Consider the following 18520-nt stretch of genomic DNA (forward strand, 5'->3'; position numbering starts at 1 on the left):
CATCTAGTCCCACTGTCAACCCATCATCCCCATGTCCACCAACCATGTCTCTCACTGCCACATCTCCACGCTTTTTAACATCTCTGGATGGTGGCCCCACCACCTCTCTGAGAATACCTTATCACTCCTTCAGAGAAGAAATCTTTCCTAACATCCAACCTGAACCTCCCCAGTGCAATTTGAGCCCATTCCCTCTTGTCCTATCATTGTTACCTGGGAAAAGAGACTACGCATCACCTCATTACAACATCCTTTCAGGAAGTTGTAGAGTGTGATAAAAAAGTTTTGCCCATAAAAAAGAAAAATGCCTATCAAAGACAAAATAGATATAACCGATTCTAGGGAGATCCATGAAAATATATGTCCAGGTGAAACTTAATACATAAAGCCATAAATATTATTCAAATATTTCCATACATCTCAATATACTGCATTTTACATGAAATTTAGGTGAAGAGAGTTTCTCCCTTTTTCTCTCAATAGTGCATTCCCACCAGCGCACTGAGAACACATATGCTCTGATTCTGGATCAATGCTCAGCCATAAGTGGATGCTGGATATTGCTGAGCTTCCATATGTGGCTGGTGTGCAGGTAAGTGGCTGTTCTCCTTCTGCTGACTGTTACTGCCGAGGGAAGCACAGCCCATGGGGGCTCCCATCAGCCCATCCTTGCTCCACATGGGGAACTTGCTGGAGGATCCCTGCCCAGATTTATCAGACACACTTTATAGCACACTGCAAAAAATTGTCCTTTTCACAAACTCAAGTTAGACTTGTTTTTCTTCTCTTGGAAGAAAACTATTTTATATTTTGAGCAGACTCTGCTTCAAGAAATGACAGAAGCAAAAGCACATAAGCACGAAGCCAAGGGCCGGGGGCAAAGACCCACAGAAGGGGCCTCCTCCCCAAACATCCCTTAGAATCTGCCTGGCAGCTCTTGTTCATCCGGAAGATGTGCCGATGCCCCAGGGCAGAAACCGTCCCATGCATCACAGCCTGGCAGCATCCCTCCAGGAGATCTGGCGCTGGTTCCCACCAGACTGTCATCCCCAGGTCAGTCTCCGCATTTCTGCTGACCACGTTGCCTTCGTCGTGAGATCATGTCTTTCCAGAGAAATCCCACTAATGCCTTCATTCTGCGAGACCAGTATATATAGGGGCAGCCTTCCCCAGGCTGCACTGTGCAGGCCAGCAAAGGCATCGCTGTCCTCCAAGCGGTAGCACTGCTCCCACGCTCTCCTGTTAGAACAAGACATAGCAGCAGCAAATATGGACATTACCATCCAGCACCCCTGGTTCAAACGCGCCCTGGGACCCCTGATTCCAAGCCGTTTGTTCGACCAGTTTTTTGGAGAGGGTCTCCTGGAGTACGATCTCCTGCCTTTGTTCTCCTCCACTATCAGCCCCTACTACCGGCAGTCCCTCTTCCGCAGCGTGCTGGAATCGGGCATTTCAGAGGTAAGGCTCCTCACCACCCCCTCCTTTGCCTTCCTCTCCTTCTCCACACCTCTGCTGGCTTCTCTCTGCCCAATGTTTTCACGAGTGGGGCAGAAACTTTAGCCCTGTGCTGGGGACGTCAGACTTAGCCTGGGTTGCCATACCCAGCTCCTTCTGGGAGCCCAGGTCCTTGGCTTGGGAGAAGGCTGCCCTTCAAGGAATGGAAAGTTGTTTGTCTCCCTACCGTTCATCACGTCACATACCAGTCTGCCTGTGTTGCCCCTCAGCTGTTTGGTAAGGGAGGAACTGAGCTTCTCCTGGAATAAGCACCCATGAGCTGGGCTCCGCATTGGAGAGGACATGGGTGAGCACAAGCAAGAGTTTCTCCATCCCCCTTCTCTGCCTTGGCAGCCCCTCAGTTTTTGCCAGCATGCACTGGAGGACCTAGGTGAGTTCTCCAAGGGCATGAGGAGCGGTGAAGGCTGTAGTCTGAAGTTCAGGGACTGGGGCTTTCTCTAGTCCACTGGTTCCTCCCAGAAACTAGTTACAGATTTGAAACCGCAAAGACATTCTAAATTGCTGAAAGGACAAAACACATGCTGTCACGGAGCATTAATTTTAATCCCCTCTTGCTGCTGAGCACAAATGCTCAGTGCATCTGGCAAATTTCTAAGTGCAATGAAAGGGGTGCACGACAAAAGAATAGTGGCAAGAAAAGATCCATCTGCCCAGGGCAAAAGAAATGGTGCTGCAAAGACCCCCAGAGTCCCTGATGCCTCACTCTCCGCCCTGGGAAGGAAGACTCCTTCTGAGACTGGTGGGCTGTGGATACAGCCTGACCTGTAGCCTCATTAGAGAGAACCGTAAGGCTCTTGGCTTTTGAGGCTGATGCAGCCTTTGTGTGTAAAGCCTGGGTCTTAATTGCTAATAATGTTCCTTTCAGGTGAGGTCTGACCGGGACAAGTTTACAATCATGCTGGATGTAAAACACTTCTCTCCCGAAGATCTGAGCGTGAAGATTATTGATGACTTTGTGGAAATCCACGGCAAGCATAGTGAAAGACAGGTAAGTGGAAGTAAGCAGGGTGGTTAAGCAACTGGGGAATCAAGCTCTGCTCTATTTCTTTCCAACATTACCCAAGGGAAGAAAGAAAAAAAAAGAGGAGTTACAAATTGTCATTCTTGGCATATCCAGCTCTGATGGAGCCCAGATCTGATCTGATGGCAGTAATGAGCTAATCCAGCTCTCCTTTGTTTATGTTTGACCATCATCTTCCATAACCATCAGATGACAATGTGCATTGTTCACTAATAACACCAGGCCAGAAGAAGAGTATTATTCGATGCTGCCACCGAATAATGGATGAGTTTTTATAAACCGGAATTATTAGGGGAAACAGAGAATTCATATGCTGATCTGGAAGAGAAAAGCAAAACAAAACAACCAAATGCCTCAGGCTTGGAAACTTTTAACATGTATGTCATGGAAATATTGGTGGGTGTTGAAAAGTGAGTTATACTAGTGAGGGGATTAATTCTTCTCCTGAACTTTCTGAACTTAGAGAACTCCAGCCTGGAAACAGTATTTATTTGTTTGTTTTTAATATAATTATTATTTTCTGAAACTGTTACTACAGAAAGAAAATCAGCCTTTTTCATGGCTAAATTAAAATATATATATATTGTGTTTCTGATTCTTTTGATGAAAAAAAGGGGTCCATGACTGTATCCTTTGGTTGACAAAGTGCCTCTGCCTATTAAGGAAACACACGTGAATACATGCATTGCTCTTCCCTTTGTAGAGCCTCAGGCTTTCTCTTCTTTGTCTTTGAAGTCAGAGGTCTTGACAGCCCACAAGCAAATTTAAGTTATACTTTACTTCTCTTGAGGCTTCAGAGTGTCATGAGGGGACACCTGATCCTACAAACCTGAAAGATAAAACAAGAAGCAGAGATGCCCTGAGTAAGATCTCAGGTCAAGCCAGGTTCAATGGAGACCACTTCTGATGAACAGCAGGGAAGGGTGGGCTCTAGGGGCTTCTTACAGGGCTTTCTCCTCTTCTCTACATGTCAGGATGACCACGGCTACATCTCCCGTGAGTTCCACCGCCGGTACCGCCTGCCCGCCAATGTGGACCAGTCTGCCATCACCTGTTCCTTGTCCAGCGATGGCATGCTGACCTTCTCGGGCCCAAAGGTCCCCTCCAATATGGACCCCAGCCACAGCGAGAGGCCCATCCCTGTGTCCCGGGAGGAAAAGCCCACCTCTGCACCTTCCTCCTAAACCCTCTGCGGTACGCAGGCTGCCACCGGCTGCAGGTCTCACTCCTAGAGCCATTGCGTAGATATCAGTGAATACCTAGAGGGGTTTGTTCTGTTGTTTGTTTGTTGTTTTTTTTTCTTTTTTTCTCCCCCATATGTTTATTTTCTCCCCTTGTATGGAATGAGGTGCTGGGTGAACGGCTGGTGGACTTTGATGCTTAAACCTGCAATTCATGCTGTCAGGATGGCATGGATTTCACACGCCGCCATGCCATTGCAGTTGCCAAAAGGGTCTTCCTCTGGTGCAGTAGTCCACAACCACCACCAGGAAGGACGGAGTGCACGAGTAACACCATCTTCTGGTGCACAAATGCTTGTAGTGGGACTTGGAGTGGGGTAGAAGCCCCAGAGACTTTTTCTGTCCCACACAGTTAACTGGTTACTCCAAAAAGTGCAACTTGGCCACGCCAAGCCCCACACTGGGATACCGAGTATGTGCGATAAATGTACCACAGGTTCCTTGCAACCACAGGACAGATAATAATGTGTTACGTTTGAGGGTCACAGCATATATTTTTTCTCAGCAAAGTGTTTCAGTGTGTCTGTTCACACCACCAGCCTGTCACTTCCTTAGGGACATCTGACAAAAGGACAAGTGTGTCTTTCCAATGTCTTAGCAGTGGGGAGAGAGGGGGCTCACCGCTCTGCAGAGGCTTCAGACCGCACCAAACTCTCCCCAGCCTGTGCATATCACACCCTCGCTCCTGCCCTCGCTGTAATTCTAGTGTAGCTCCATCTGACCCACTGGTATCTGGCACTCAACCCGAGAACTCAGTCCCTGGCAGTCAATAAAGAGATATAGGAAACACGCAATTGGCTTTGGGGGTTTGATTTTTCCTTTCCAAAGGTTCTGAAGTGGAAAGGTGAACGTGGTGCCTTGCACCACTCAGAGGATGTACTTTCCACCACATTTTGTAATTATTTTGTGTATTTGCCCTTTCATCTTCCTTTTATCCTTCATGCAAGTGAAAGAAAGGGATTAAAAAAGAAAAAAAAAAACCAACCTCTCAACAACCCAACACTGGGCCATTTCTTAAGCAGAGAAAGTAAATGGTTGTTAATTACAGAGCAAGGCATCCCTGTGAACTCTAATACTATTTTAAACCTATTTTTACTGTGATTAATTATCAGGCAATTCCAAAGCTTTCAACCAAAAAATGTTCCAACTCTAGGGGAAATGCATGAATGATCATGTTTGGGAAAAGGATGGCATCGTACTGGGAGTGAGCAGCTACTGCAGGGCTGGGAGGCAGGGAGAGGTCATGGTAAAAAAAAAAGCTGCCTCTTTCTGCATCGCCTGGCTATAAAGAGCCAGTGGCCACTGCTCCTTTGCTCTCCAAGGCACCTACCAGGTGCTGGCATCTCTCCTTCCTGACACAAATCCAAGAGAGCTGGGAGGAAAGAATCAAACCAGCTTCATGGCAATACATGACAGGAGATTGGAACTAGATGATCTTTAAGGTCCCTTCCAACCTAAGCCATTCTGTTATACTATGAAAAATTCTATGATCCTATTGAAAATGTGAGAGGCTGCTATAAGCTTCTGTGTGAAGACACGCTGGTGTTTTGTGCAGGGGTGGAACGTGTCCCCGAAGGCCTAAAGCTCAAACTGAGGCCTCAAGCATAAGGCAACCCTTCTTCTAGTTACATGTCTGTGGGATACCCCTCCTCTTTGTTGCACTTGGCTCTGCAAAGACCATTGTTTCCTTTCACCAGGATTAATGTTCTTTTACAAAGGTCTTTACAAACTGTGATCACAGTTTTGAGAGGGAGCACTTCACCACAGCTTTTCTGCACAAATTCACCTGTTAGCAAGGTGCTACTAACACACTTCAAGGATTAACAAAATTTCTTGGAAAGTTTTTTATTAGAAACTCAATGATGACTTTGTCATGGAGTGAAAGGCAGGGGGGAGCCTGCCTCAGGTTGCTGATGGCACCTGGCAGTGTCCAGACAGTGTGGTGTATGGTAACTGTACCAGGATTTATATAATCAGAACCATAGAATATCCCAAGTTGGAAGGGAACCACAAGGCTCACTGAGTTCTGGGGATGGTACAGGAAAGTCCCAGCACAATCCACACAGCAGGACTGGAGCCAGAGATATCCCATCCTAGCTTGGGTTAGGAGATTAGCACTTAGATTGAGACCGACTGGCACTTTGGTGGAAAAACATGAGGTTGGGACATGGCACAGGCGTTCATGGCACATGTAGCACAAGCAGGGTCGAAATTAATGATGCAGTGGATGTTGGGGGACATAGCACAGGGAGAGTACAGTGATGTACTGGAACAGGCTGCCCAGGGAGGTGATGAAATCACTGTCCATGGAGGTGTTCAAGAGCCGTGTGGATGTAGCACTGAGGAGCATGGTCAGTGGGCATGGTGGGGACGGGCTGATGGTTGGACTAGGTGATCTCAGTGGTCTTTTCCAACCTTAATGATTCTATAATTCTTTGGCATCCAAGCACAAATGAACAGTGCTTCGAGCCATGTCCATTCCCACTCCTAAACTGCAGCAATGCAAAGAGATCTACCTAGACCATGACAGAAGTCAGGAGGCCTAAGGGACATCAGCTGAGCTTGGTTGTGGTCCCTGGACACCACTGCAGGGACTTTCCTACTTGACACACTCGTTGCTTTCAGAGGATGTTGCCATGTGGTGCTGGACAGAAGGGCACGGCGCAGGCAGTTTGCACTGGGCGTTCACAGAGGCAGGGAGAGCAGGAGGGCAGACTATCTCTCCCCAGTTTGGAGTCCAATTCACCTGTCAGCTGCCTCCCAGCCACGGTCTTCACTAGGTAGAGAACTCTGGCCAAAAATAACGTGGTGAACCAAATGTACTGCCTGCTCAAGAAGGCAGCTGTTCAGATCTCTGACTGCAGGGATGCCTGAACCTGCTACTGCCAGTGGAGGGCGGCAGGGATTCCACCTGCGTGAGATGTGAGAGGGAAGATCTGCTTAGCATGGTGGCAGAGCTCAGGGAGGAGGTGGAGAGGTAAAGGAGGGTCAGGGAGTGTGAGCAAGAGACAGACTGGTGGAGTAACTCCCCATCACACCTGTGAGAAAGACACTAGAGTGATTCACCCCAAATGGTGTGGTGGACCCCTTGCCCTGCCACTGTTGGGAAGAGGGAGGGGACCCTAAAAGATGGTGAAGAATGGAAACAGGTCTCCACTCAGTGTCACAGGCAACTCCCCAGCCCTACCTACCTTGGTTGCTTAGGTGTTCCTATGTAATAATAAGTTTGAAGCTCTGGAACTTGAGGAAGAGGTAAGTGAGGATGTGGTTGAAGGTCCACCCACGAGGTTGTCTGAGGCAAGGTGGTCAACTCCACATCTCAAGACTGCCTCTGCCAAGAAGGAAATAAGGATAATTGTCATAGGCAACTCCCTTCTGAGGGGAACAGAGGGCCCCATATGTCATCCAGGTCCTACCTATCCTATCCAGGTAGCCAAGAAGGCCAATGGCCTCCTGGCTTGTATCAGAAAGTGTACCAGCAGGGACTGGGAGCTGAACACCCCCTGTGCTTGGTGCTGGTGAAGCTGCACTTCGAGTGCTGTGTTCAGTTTTGGGCCCCTCACTGCAAGAAAGGCATTGAGACCCTGGAGTGTGTCCAGAGAAGGGCAGTGAGGCTGAAAGATCTGGAGCACAAGTCTGATGGGTAACAGCTGAGAGAACTGGGATTGTTCAGTCTGCAGAGAGAAGGCTTGGAAGACCTTACTGCCCTCCACAGCCACCTAAAAGAAGGTTGTGGCGAGGTGAGGGTCATTCTCTTCTCCCACGTAACAGCAAAAAGATGAGAGGGAGTGGCCTCAAGTTGCACCAGCGGAGGTTCAGGCTGGATATTAGGAAAAATCTTTTCTGAAAGAGTGGTGAGGCACTGGAACAAGCTGCCCAGGGAAGTGGTGGAGTCACCGTCCCCTGGAGCTTTTCATGAAATATGTAGATGTGGTACTAAGGAATGTGGTTTAGTAGGCAGCATTGGAGGACAGTTGGACTAGACAATCTTAAAGGTCTTTTCCAACCTTAAAGATTCTATAATTCTGTGGAGCTGTTTGAGGTTGGGTACTCAGCCCATTGGGGGCTGGAAAGTCCCACATGGCATAGATTCATTGTGCATGAATAGGGTCTTGGATGTCTTGGAGACTTTGTTAGCCTCCTTCTGTCAAGGGAAAAGGCATGTAGCTTCTATGAAACTCTGTCTAAGGGCATCTGTGTAGTAAAGTGACAGCCAACTGAGCATGTACAAAACTTTGCATCTCTGGCATAATGTCTGCAGACAGACCATTTTGTTTCCTTGGCACCTCCAATGCTCTGCTTAGAGATGCCATACCAAAGGATTTTTATACATGTATCTATCTGCTCTGGAAAAGAAAAAGACAGCTGAACAAAATGATAGCTGTTTCTGATTTCTGAAATCAGGCAGCTCCGGGAGCCCCGTGATTGGCCAAAAGATGGCAGCAGCCCCATGTCTTTGGGATTTCGTAGCCCTCTGCTTGAAAGGAAATGCCAAACAGAAAGATCACGTTTGGTATTTTTCTGAGTATCTCCTGTGTATTCCTCCAGCAATGTTTTTATTTTTCTTCTTTTTTTCTTTTTTCTTTTTTCCCCTCCCAGCAGCAATTACTTCAGTTTTCTTTCTCCTTCCCTCACTGACAATGCTCTCAGAAGGAAGCTGTGCGATGCCATTGTCCCTGCTGTCTCCTCTTTCCACCCACTTGGGCTGATGCCAGTCCCTTGCTGCAGGACTCCACGTGCTTCCCCCTGCCTGTAATGCTGTTATTTTCCCTGGAAAACTGGCTGGGAGCCCCTCTCCCACCTCCCTTGTTTTCCACAGTCAGCCCCTCACAGGGAGGGTGAAAACAAGGAGGATGGAGTGAACAGATGTCTCCCAAGCTGCCCATCTCCTGCCTTTCAGAAGTCACCTGAATATCAGCCTGCACACCCTGCTGGAGCAGGGGGTGGGTCACAGGGACCCAGAGGTGCTTTCCCACATCACCCACCCTGTGATAAGGAGAAGGGGTGGTCTGCTCCCCCATACAAAGCACATGACCAAGCCTGGAACGCCCAGCTGAGGGCTGGTATGACATTTGGCTCTGCTGGTGTTTATCTCCAGATAACCCACTCTTTGAGATAAGCCACCCTGAGCCTATGGCAGTGCTCAGAGCTGAGCTGTGGAGATCACTGTGAGTAGCCTGCTCAATGGTTTTCAGTGCTGCCTAAGGAAGGCTTGGACTTTAATTTCCTGCTTTTTTCACTATTTGTTTTTACTTAAGGAGAAGTATTCGGGACATCTCATCTCATCTTGGCTGGTTTTGCTAGAAGGCTCCTTGGGTATTTCACAGGGTGTGCATATAGAACTCACCGTAAACAAAGCATGTCCAACCCTTCTCAGTGATGCTGACTTCCCAAAGCATTCACTAACAGCCTGTCCTTTTTTCTCATAATTTATGAACCACTTCCAAACAGCCCACAAAACAGCAACGCAGAATGCTTGGCTTAAATTTATGTTCTCAGAGGGCTTCAGGGTGAGGGAAGCTATACAAAGCTTTGCTTCAGAATCTGAATGTGTCAGCATTTTGCTTGCGAGGTTCACAGCACCGCAACGCATGATTCTGTATGACAGAAAGCAGGAGCACGTCTGGCTCATTCAGCTCTCTGGCATTTTGGCTTCTCCTGAGTGCACCTTTTGTCCCACTGATTTTTGGTGTGGCAGCTGAAAGTCTCACCTGAACGTAACACAAAATGAATGCCCTGTCACATCAGTGTGGAGAAAATGGAACACAATGAACTTTATTAGCAGTGGCAGAGTGATTCTGTGGAGTCAGTGAAAGGATTTTGTAAAGAAAAGCAATCATTGAAGATTTTTTTGCTTGGCAGGAGTTTCTCTAGCAGCACAAACCAGAGATGACATCCTAGGGTGAGCCCCACGGGCTGGCTTTGCTCTTTCAGCAACAAGTAAATCCCCTATCATTTCAACTCATTAAGAAGGAGTGCACAGAGTGAGAGAAACAGACTGGCCTGAACAGAAGGCTCAAACAAGCAGTGGAACCAGTGGGAGAACCAGTGAAGCTGCCATAACATTCATTTCTATCTTAGAGAACCATAGAATCATGTAATGGTTTGAGTCCTGGTCCAACTCCCCTGCAGTGAACAGGGAACAGCTACATCAGGTTGCTCAGTGCTACATAAAGCCTGACCTTGGATGCCTCCAGGGATGGGCATCCACCACCTCTGTGGGCAACATGTGCCACTGCCTCACCACCCTTATTGTAAAAAACTTTTTCCTTATATCCAACCTAATTTTCCCCTCTTTTAGCTTGAAACCAGTTCCCCTTGTCCTATCACAACAGACCCTGCTACAGACTCTGTCCCCTAATTTTTTACAGCCCCTTTTAGATATTAAACAGCCACACTCAGGTCTCCCCAAAGCCTTCTCTTCTCCACACAGAACAACCCCAGTTCTCTCAGCCTGTTCTCCTAGGGAAGGTGTTTCCTCTTTCAGATCACTTCAGACATGCTCTAACAGGTCCATGTCTCTCCTATCTACCTAGGAAAGATCAGCCCCCAGAGATCAGACAGATAACTCAGAGACAAAGCCTCCAGCTAAATAAATACCCACAGAGCCACTTATTTCTGGTTCAGTAACACAAACTAAAAGGGAAAAACAAAACAAAACAAAAAAACAACAACAAAAAACAACCCACAATCAAACAAAAAAACACTAACACACTTCAAAACCTAAAGGCTATACGTGTTTTCTTATGGTTTGATAGGATAAAGTGCAGAAGCTGGCTTAAAATCCAGAATAATTGTAAATGCTCTCTGACAGCATGAGGCAGAACGCAGTGTGTGAACGCTTTGCATCTGGACTGTGCTGTACTGCTGCCTGGAGCTGAAGCACGGGGTGTGCTGGTGTTGGGGGCTTTGGTGTAATTGCAGTTTCTTATTCCGATTCATGCCTGGTTCGTTATGGAAAGCAGCCCAACCGTATGACTGGCATTTGAGTTGTTAATATGGCAGCTGGAAGTACATTGATTTAGCCAAAAGATTAAAAAAATGCTTAAAAAAACAAACAAACAAAAAAAAAAAACCAAGAAATCTGAGCCTGACAATGTTTTACCTATAAATTTTGCAGTAAAGCAGATGGTGTGAATGGAAAAAATAATGCATATCCATAGAATTTGTGGTTTTGTTTGCACAGGCCTTTCGTTGCCAGCTGCTGCAGGATGGGCTTGCGTGCATGGATGCCTTGGGGAGATGGCGTCAGCCTGATGTGACCGGTTACCGTGTTGAGTAAACCTCTCCTACAGTGCTCTGCCGTGCGCCCTCACAGTGCTTGGGGCTCAGAGGAGTTACTCAGCGCCTGTCTGCACTGCAGAGTAAAGTCCTCCGGTGAATCAGATGTAAACTCACGTTTCTTAAGCATCTGAGGTGAAATGCTTGGAAAATTTACCTTGGAAAAGGACCAGGCTCGGAGGCCTCCAGCATATTTTGCTGTAGCTGCAATATCTCAGGACACCACCGAGTCAAAGGTTTGTAGACAGAGGTAATATTTTTCTTTATATTCCCTGGCAGAGCTGGAAAAATTAGAGGAGTTTTTGGGCACAAAAGCCAACCTATGAGTCACTGAGGGCTTTGAGAGATGAGCCTTGACCATGGTTGTTATGGTGGGTTAGACATTAATCCCCTTTTAAATTGAAGAAATGTTCTGTTGGTGTACAATACATAGGTGCTGAGGTTGCTGTCTGAGTGGAAGCAAACTTTCCCTAGTGTGAGGCAATGAAGAACAGGTCTCTGGGCAAAAAACAAAGTTGTGCCTAGGTGGAACTCCCCCCTAGCTTAGAATCATAGAATCACTAAGGTTGGAAAAGACCTCTAAGGTGACCTAGTCCAACTGTCATACACCATCAGTATGTCCCTGCTAAACCATGTCCCTTAGTACAACATCTCACATTTCTTGAACATCTCCATGGATGGTGACTCCACCACCTCCCTGGGCAGCCTGTTCCAATACTTGAACACCCAGGGCCAGGGCTGATGTTGGTGAGCAGCAGGAATGCTATCTTGGGGAATCCCTTGGGCGCTAGCTGGGATCCTGCAGACAGCAGTAAGAGGGAAATGGCTGCAGCTTTTAAGCAGTGTGCTTATGTATGCTGATTTCAAACCATTTAGGGTCCCCTTGCTAGCTCTGCTGGGAGAGGGTGATGCCAAACTGTGGTGCTGCTTTAGCTATGGATCTGCCCTTGTGCAGATGCTCCTTGCAACCTTTGTTTGTATCCTGGGAGCACGTCTGTCTCACCTGAGCTCACACAGAGCCCTGTCTGCAAGTGCAGCCAAGGATCCAGCTGCCTGTTCATGCCCTCCAAGTTGACGCTGCACCCATGGTAGGGTCTGTAATGAGACCTGTTGTGGGACTACATGATGGGACCCATGATGGGACCCATGCTGGGATACATGATGGAACATGTGCTGGGAACACGATTTAACCTGTCAGCATGCTGTCACATGGTGAGGTACTGTCTGGAAAGGAGAAAGCCTTACCTCCAGAAATGTATGGGGTGGAGGTATATAGGGGCCAAAGGAAAGAGGAGGGTACTGAACAATAACTGGCCTTGTATTAATTCCAGCTGAATTGCAGGAGGAATATAGCCTTGCAGGCACTGATGTTTATTAAAGCCTTTATTCTCAAATATGTCCAGGTTGCAATTGGAAACCAAGAAACATGTCCCTTCTACCAATGACAGAGTGGTCTGGTGATATTTTGGTGCACCTGTCTTAATGCAGCTGTACTTGCCATTGAGCACTAGCCATGCAAGATATCTGTTTACTCCTCCCCTTGCATCTGAGAGTGGCACCTCTCCGTCAGTGCAATAAGCAGCAGTTTTCCCCCTTGCTTTCCCTTCCCCAGCTGGCCAGGCTCAGCCAGTTCTCAGGACATGTCCCCACTGACTGATGAGGAGCAGCAAAGCTGTATTGTTTTTCAGCTGGGAAGGATCAAAGAGTGCACCTTCACCAGCTCAAGCTGCTGACATTAACAAGCTATCGCTTTACCCTGGCTGGTGTGGATACTGTGACATTGCCATGCTGAGGAACCAGCTGGCACAGCAATCCAGCAAAGCCTTGCAAAATGCAGGGCCTCTGGCCAGAGCTTCCCTGCTTCAGCAAAAGGCTGCAGCTGAAAATAGGCCCTCCTTTCCAAAGGACGGCCCCTCTTGAATACTTGGCATGCCCACAGCGTGTGATGGGCGAGTTAGGCATTGTTAGCCTGCTGAGAATAGGATCCTCTGGGGAGAGGGAGGGTGGCAATGCCTGTTACTGAGGGAGCTGGGACTTTTAACACCTGTTACTGAGGTAACTATTGTGCGCATGCACCAGGGATGTCTAGAGTCATGAAGGTCTTATGTCACACCTCCCAGCAGTGTCCTTCCCACGTCCGCAAACTCACTGGCCACCAAACCTGGCTGGCATTCAGCACTGCTGTAGGACCCTGGTTGTACATTTACTTTCTGTGCAGCCTGTTCTGGCTTAGCAGGGATACACTCTGTGCTTGGAGAGGGCTGGCGGAAACATAAGCTCTCTGGCTTTTGTCCTTTAAATGTCAAAGAAAAGGGCAGAAACCAGTTGCAGAAGATGGGGCAGGAAAAGTGGAGGCTGTGGAGCTGTAGACCTACTGCCATTATGAACACCTAAGGCTGGGGTCACCCTGTCAAGGCCCATCCTGCCCAGCAGGGTTCACAGGAGGTTTTCTCCCCACACCTCACTGCATTCCAGACCACAAAGCACTTCCTGACCATCTTTGAGCCAATTTAGATCAACAGGACAAAAGACCAAAAGCCATAAACTCTGTTACAGTACAGGATGATGGCAGGTGAGATCCAGAGCCTTGCCAGCATGCCAGCAGCTGGCAGGAGAAGTATTTTTGTGAGATGAACATGTGGGGAGGAGTCTGCAGAGGACAAATCCTGCACTTGAGTTGCTCAAAGTATTTTGATGTCTGTAGCATCTATGGGGAAGCTCAAACTCCATGTGCAATGGATAGCTGAGGAAGGGCTTGGCATCAGGTTGTGAATGGCAAGCCCCATGGCCCAAACATTCTGCAGTCCCATGCTTACTCATGTCTGGGATGCAAGGATAGGATTCAGCTCACTAAACTTGGAAAATGGTGTTGGACGCTGTTCTAGGCTTGAAAGGGTCTCAAAGAAAGGAGTGGATTTGGCTTCCATAACCCTTCTATGTTGCTCACTTTAATCACAGCCTGAGGTTATCTTGTTTACAAGTGGAAGGCATAGGCTCAGGTCTGCTTGAAACTTGGTCTTGAAAAATTTGTGAACCTCTCTCAACTTTGATTTTGTCTTACTCACTTTATCAGTTTATGAGGAAGTACAAGAAATTCACTGCTGCATTTTTATGCACACAGCCATTTATGCCAGCGCAAAGTTTGCAAACGTGGATCCAAAGCACTGGTGCTGCTGTGGAAGCATTCTGCAGTCCCCTTATCTGTAATTCCCATCATTATGGAGATCCTGACTGTGGGTTTCCAATATTTACTTGAATCTCCTTTTCCTGGAAGATTTAAAACACAGGTTTCCCTAGGAAAGGCACTTTCCTTCTTTGGTCTGAGGCCGGTCCAAAACTTTCTGAGTGATGACCTGGACACAAACCCATGGTTTCCTAAGGTGGAGAAGAAGAGGAAACTGTAGGAAATTACATTGTCTGAATGCAGCAGTCTTCAGGGAAGTAAACAGCAGATTGGAAGCTGAGGCTGATGCAGCTGAACACGCAACAGGGACCTTGTGTCCATGGAGAGTATTGTTCAGGGGAGGATGGGAAGTGTTTGTGCTCTTGGAGTGAGATCTAGATCCTGCCACAACAGGACAACTCCAGGTACCTCATGGGTTTTCAGTTAATACCAGGCCACAGAAATTAATTGCTCCCTGTGGGTATACTCAGCCAGCATGTCCTTGACCAGGAGTGCTCATTTTAAAAGTCCTGCTGAAGGGCATCCTGCAAAGGTTTCAGATGCTTTTGGTTGCTTGATAGGTTACTGGGGTCTTTACATGCTGGGAAAAACAAGCTGGTTTCATGTATACTCACTATGTAGCCCATGGCTGAAGTTTCTATTTTAATGGTCCATTAAAATCCTGCCCTATTCAGCTACACACCTTTGTCATTGTTAATAGTGTCAATGTATTTTAAACAGCATTCTCCATATGGGGACTTACAAGTTTCTGCATAGCCCTCAAGCATTACTTTTTATCTTTTTAACAGGCTTTCTCTTAAGAGGAGGAATATGACCCAGAGTGATCAAATCTAGACAAAACAGCTAGACATGGTTCAATGCAACTTTTCTGTGCAAAGGCCAGACAAAAGGATGGCTTTGCAAAGTTCTTAAAACAACTTGACTCAAAGCAGTGGAATTAATTTGCAGACATTGTTCTTGCCTATTCACATCACTTGCCACACGGTGCAAGGGTATGTGTTGGATGAAAGACTTCTGACACATCTTGGTTGCTCTTGAAAACAGGCTTAAAAGTAGCTAGACGTTGGTTCTGTAAAACCTTTTTGATTAGGGCTTCATTCACCCAATCAGAGAGGGTGATGCTGAGACCAAGGGGGCAAGTGAACTTTGGCCCATTTGCAGATATGATGAACATGAGAACTTTGGGCCTCCCAAGGATGCCAGAGGGGCATTGCCTTCATTCCCTCAAATGACTTTGACAGATATGGCTCAAATTATTTAAAATGAAGAACCTCCAAAGAAATGAGGCAAGATGTCATACCTGAGGAGGTATTTTGAATGATGAGCAGCCAGAATTGGCAAAGAATCAACAGATAAATGGGAAAAAGTAATGTGGGCTAGATGATTCAGAGGAGACCAGAGGCTCAATCTGGGTTGAGATGTCTTTGTACACATGTGGGAAGAATGTATATCACTATTAAAATTTGAATTGCTGCTCTGTCAAGACATTATCACAATGGCTGTGGAGAAGTAATAAGCTTGGGAGTTTTATTCCATGGCTTACAGATGAGGGACTATTGACACAAATCTAGGATTGGTACCTCTTTCAGAAAATTACTGTTATGAGAAGACTCATTAGAGATAATATTCTCATTTCCTTTCTGGCAGCAAGTCTGCAAACTAAAATAAACAGTAGGATGCTCCTCATAGATGGGAAAAGACATATTCCTGTATTGTAATCCAGAGGGATAATATATATTCATTTTTCAAAGCAGTGCAGGTCATTTATCAGCAACATAGCTTTGTCCTTGGCAAGATTTTATTTAGTGTGTATGCACAGCACAGCCTTATACCATGGTATGAGTTCTCCACTAGACAGCTGAAGGCTTGGTTTTGGTTTTGATCCATGCTCTGCAAGAGTCCTCTTGTTTCAGGTCTAGTTACAAGCCCTTGAGTTGCTAAGCTTCACCAAAATGTTAGCTCACTAAGGATAGGTAAGCCTGAGATGAGAATCACATGAGTCTGGGCCAAGTTTAAGAAACCTCTCTGCTTCTTAGGAAGGCATCATTGCTTTGGGTCAAGCCAGGCAAAAGGTCCATTAATGTTTCTGACTGAGACAAAGTGGAATGTAAGGAATGTGTGCCAAGTCCCAGTGCCCACTGCCTGTGTCTTGTACAGTTTCTGTCACTGCAGTTCTTAAAATTAGGATGTTTATTTCTCAGTGGTGTAACTCAGCTTTGCCAGTGGGATTTTGGAGAGACTTTAGAGGACTAAAGCTTCTCCCTTGGCCAGCAATCCGTTCTGCCTGGCTCTCACCCAGGACAACTCTTCTCTTGTCCCAGTTAGAAAATTGTCCTGCTCTAAGGGGAGAGATGTTTTCCTGCTTTCCTCATGCTGTGGTGCCCTGAGAGCACTCGTAATGATATAACATCATGTTTGCACTGAAAAATGCCCCTAATTCATGGTGCTGTGAAACTGTAACAAGTCACCCAAGTGCGTGCTTGGGGAGCATGCACCCAGCTTGTATCAGGAAGCTGGGAGCAGCCAATGCTCCTTGGTTCATTGACACAGTGAGGATATGGGTCCCCAAGGGCCACCCCACCGGCTGCCCCTGCCCCAGTCTGCCCACACTTGGCACTGCTGGGCACTCCCAGGATGGCCAAGTGTGGCTGCCTGTTGAATGTCACCTCTTTGTGTGGGAAGGGCTGTTAGAAGTGGCTGAAATGGATACTGAGCCAACCTCACTGTTGTCCTTCAGTGCTTGAAACAGGTCATTCGGTGCAGCCATCGCATGGCAGCATTTGGAGATCCCTGCAGCTCCGGGTCACAGGCAACACTGGCTCAGCTAAGGTCAGTGAGTTTAACTGCGGTAAAACCAGGGCTTGTTTTCTCTCTGGGAAAGGACAGAAGTTGTGGCAAGGTGTTTTTCTTAGAGGCAAGGCAGCCACTTCTCTCTGTGTGCTCTCATTCCCATGTAGGGTAAGAAGATACACATGGAAGCAAAAGGAAAAAAGTGCTTTCAGTTTGAAAGTATCTGTGCTCAGAGGCAACAAAATATGCAGGCTCCTTATTCCCCACTGAAATAAAAGCAGGTAAAGTGTATTACCCAGTGAGGTGGTAGAAACTCTGTCCCTGGAGACATTCAAGATCAGGCTGGACAGGGCTCTGAGCACCCTGATCTAGATGTAGGTGTCCTTATTCATTGCAGTAGTTGGACCAAATGGCCTTTAAGGGTCCTTTCCAGCTCAAATGATTATCTGGTTCTGTGTATGTCCAGGGTTTCCCAAGTGAAATGCTGGGAACCCAGCCCAGCCCGAGTGCATTAGCACTGTGGCTGGAAGTATGGCCAGAATCAGGCTGGTGGCTCCCAGTCAAATGGAGTGGGCATCTCCTTCTTGGACATACCTCAAGGGTGCCTGCAGGCTGCTGGAGTAGGTACAGAGCCCTGTTCCCAGAACTCTTCCATGGCTCCTGCCTGCCCTTTTCTATGTCAAACCTCCTAAGGAAGGGCAGGCAGCGGTTTTACCAAGGTGTAGGTAGAGCACTAAGTCCTCAGGATTTGGCTTCCTTGAAGGAGTCCCCACACAAGATATTCCTGATTGTTTAAAGAACGTGTTTGAAACAAATACGGATTCCTGCTTTACCTCAGCAAGCTGACATGTGTCATCCTCTCTCCTTCCCCCCAGGGAAATGTGCTGGCCCTCCTATGCCCCCTTTTCATCCGTGTTCTTAAATGAGGCCACAACTCGCTGAAAGTCCTTGTAAGGATTCCTGTGAAGAATAAATCAAAACAACATAATCAGATAAAAAATTAATTGCTTTTCCACCTGCTGAAGGTTATAAAAAAACAAAACAAAAAAACAAACCAGCAACTTCTGCCACTAATCAGTCTGTTTTCTATCTGCTTTTATTTTAAAATAAAATACAGGCAAGTATAATAATTATCTATTGTTGAGAAATGATTAACTTGAGGAAACATTTGTGGTGGAAGGAAATTTAAGTCAAGTCCAATTTAACCTCGGGACCTGCCAGGAGCAGTGGGAGCACCTGCAGGCTGAGCATCGTCTGGATGGGAGCTGCTCCTTCCTTTCCCTGCTCAGTGAGTCCAGTGCGATAGGGTTTAGACACAGGTTGTGTTGGGTGGTGCTGTGTGGAGCCAGAAGTCATATTCAGTGTTCCTTGTGGGTCCCTTCCAGCTCAGGATATTCGATGGTTCTGTGACTCATCTCTGCTTCCCAGCAAGACCCTGGAAGATGTGTTCTTGCCCAGCTGTGCTGCAGGTACCATCTATTCTCAGGC

The 18520-nt window shown here is 47.1% G+C and overlaps 1 protein-coding gene and 2 long non-coding RNA genes across 4 annotated transcripts in view; 2 read left to right on the forward strand and 1 right to left on the reverse strand.

The window, feature by feature from the left end:
• Window positions 1-1263: 1263 nt before the first annotated feature.
• On the forward strand, window positions 1264-4557 carry CRYAA (crystallin alpha A). The gene is made up of 3 exons (XM_031594639.2): window positions 1264-1458; window positions 2381-2503; window positions 3511-4557. Exons 1-3 carry the CDS (start codon window positions 1270-1272, stop codon window positions 3718-3720), a joined length of 522 nt encoding a protein of 173 aa, XP_031450499.1. The 5' UTR covers window positions 1264-1269; the 3' UTR covers window positions 3721-4557.
• Window positions 3096-18520, reverse strand: part of LOC116229882 (uncharacterized) — a 28039-nt gene continuing 12614 nt past the window's right edge. Inside the window, exons 2-4 of one of the 2 annotated variants that reach the window (XR_004167129.2) lie at window positions 17866-17992; window positions 6969-7108; window positions 3096-3365 (exon numbers count right to left, since the gene is read on the reverse strand). This is a non-coding gene — a long non-coding RNA (uncharacterized LOC116229882). Of the gene's footprint in view, window positions 3366-6968; window positions 7109-11340; window positions 14434-17865; window positions 17993-18520 lie in introns of those variants that run through there. The other variant, XR_004167128.2, reaches the window with a different exon arrangement.
• On the forward strand, window positions 7116-17989 carry LOC116229883 (uncharacterized). The gene is made up of 5 exons (XR_004167130.2): window positions 7116-7206; window positions 10964-11294; window positions 16980-17071; window positions 17200-17313; window positions 17908-17989. It is a non-coding gene; the product is annotated as an uncharacterized LOC116229883 (long non-coding RNA).

Source organism: Phasianus colchicus, chromosome 1 (genome assembly GCF_987193195.1).
Source record: "Phasianus colchicus chromosome 1, bPhaCol1.hap1.1, whole genome shotgun sequence".
Lineage (NCBI taxonomy): Eukaryota > Metazoa > Chordata > Aves > Galliformes > Phasianidae > Phasianus > Phasianus colchicus.

Coding starts and splice junctions, on each gene's coding strand:
- CRYAA (XM_031594639.2), top strand. CDS start 1,270: ATGGACATTACCATCCAGCACCCCTGGTTCAAACGCGCCCTGGGACCC. Junction 1,459..2,380: donor TGGAATCGGGCATTTCAGAG/GTAAGGCTCCTC, acceptor TGTTCCTTTCAG/GTGAGGTCTGACCGGGACAA. Junction 2,504..3,510: donor GCAAGCATAGTGAAAGACAG/GTAAGTGGAAGT, acceptor TCTACATGTCAG/GATGACCACGGCTACATCTC.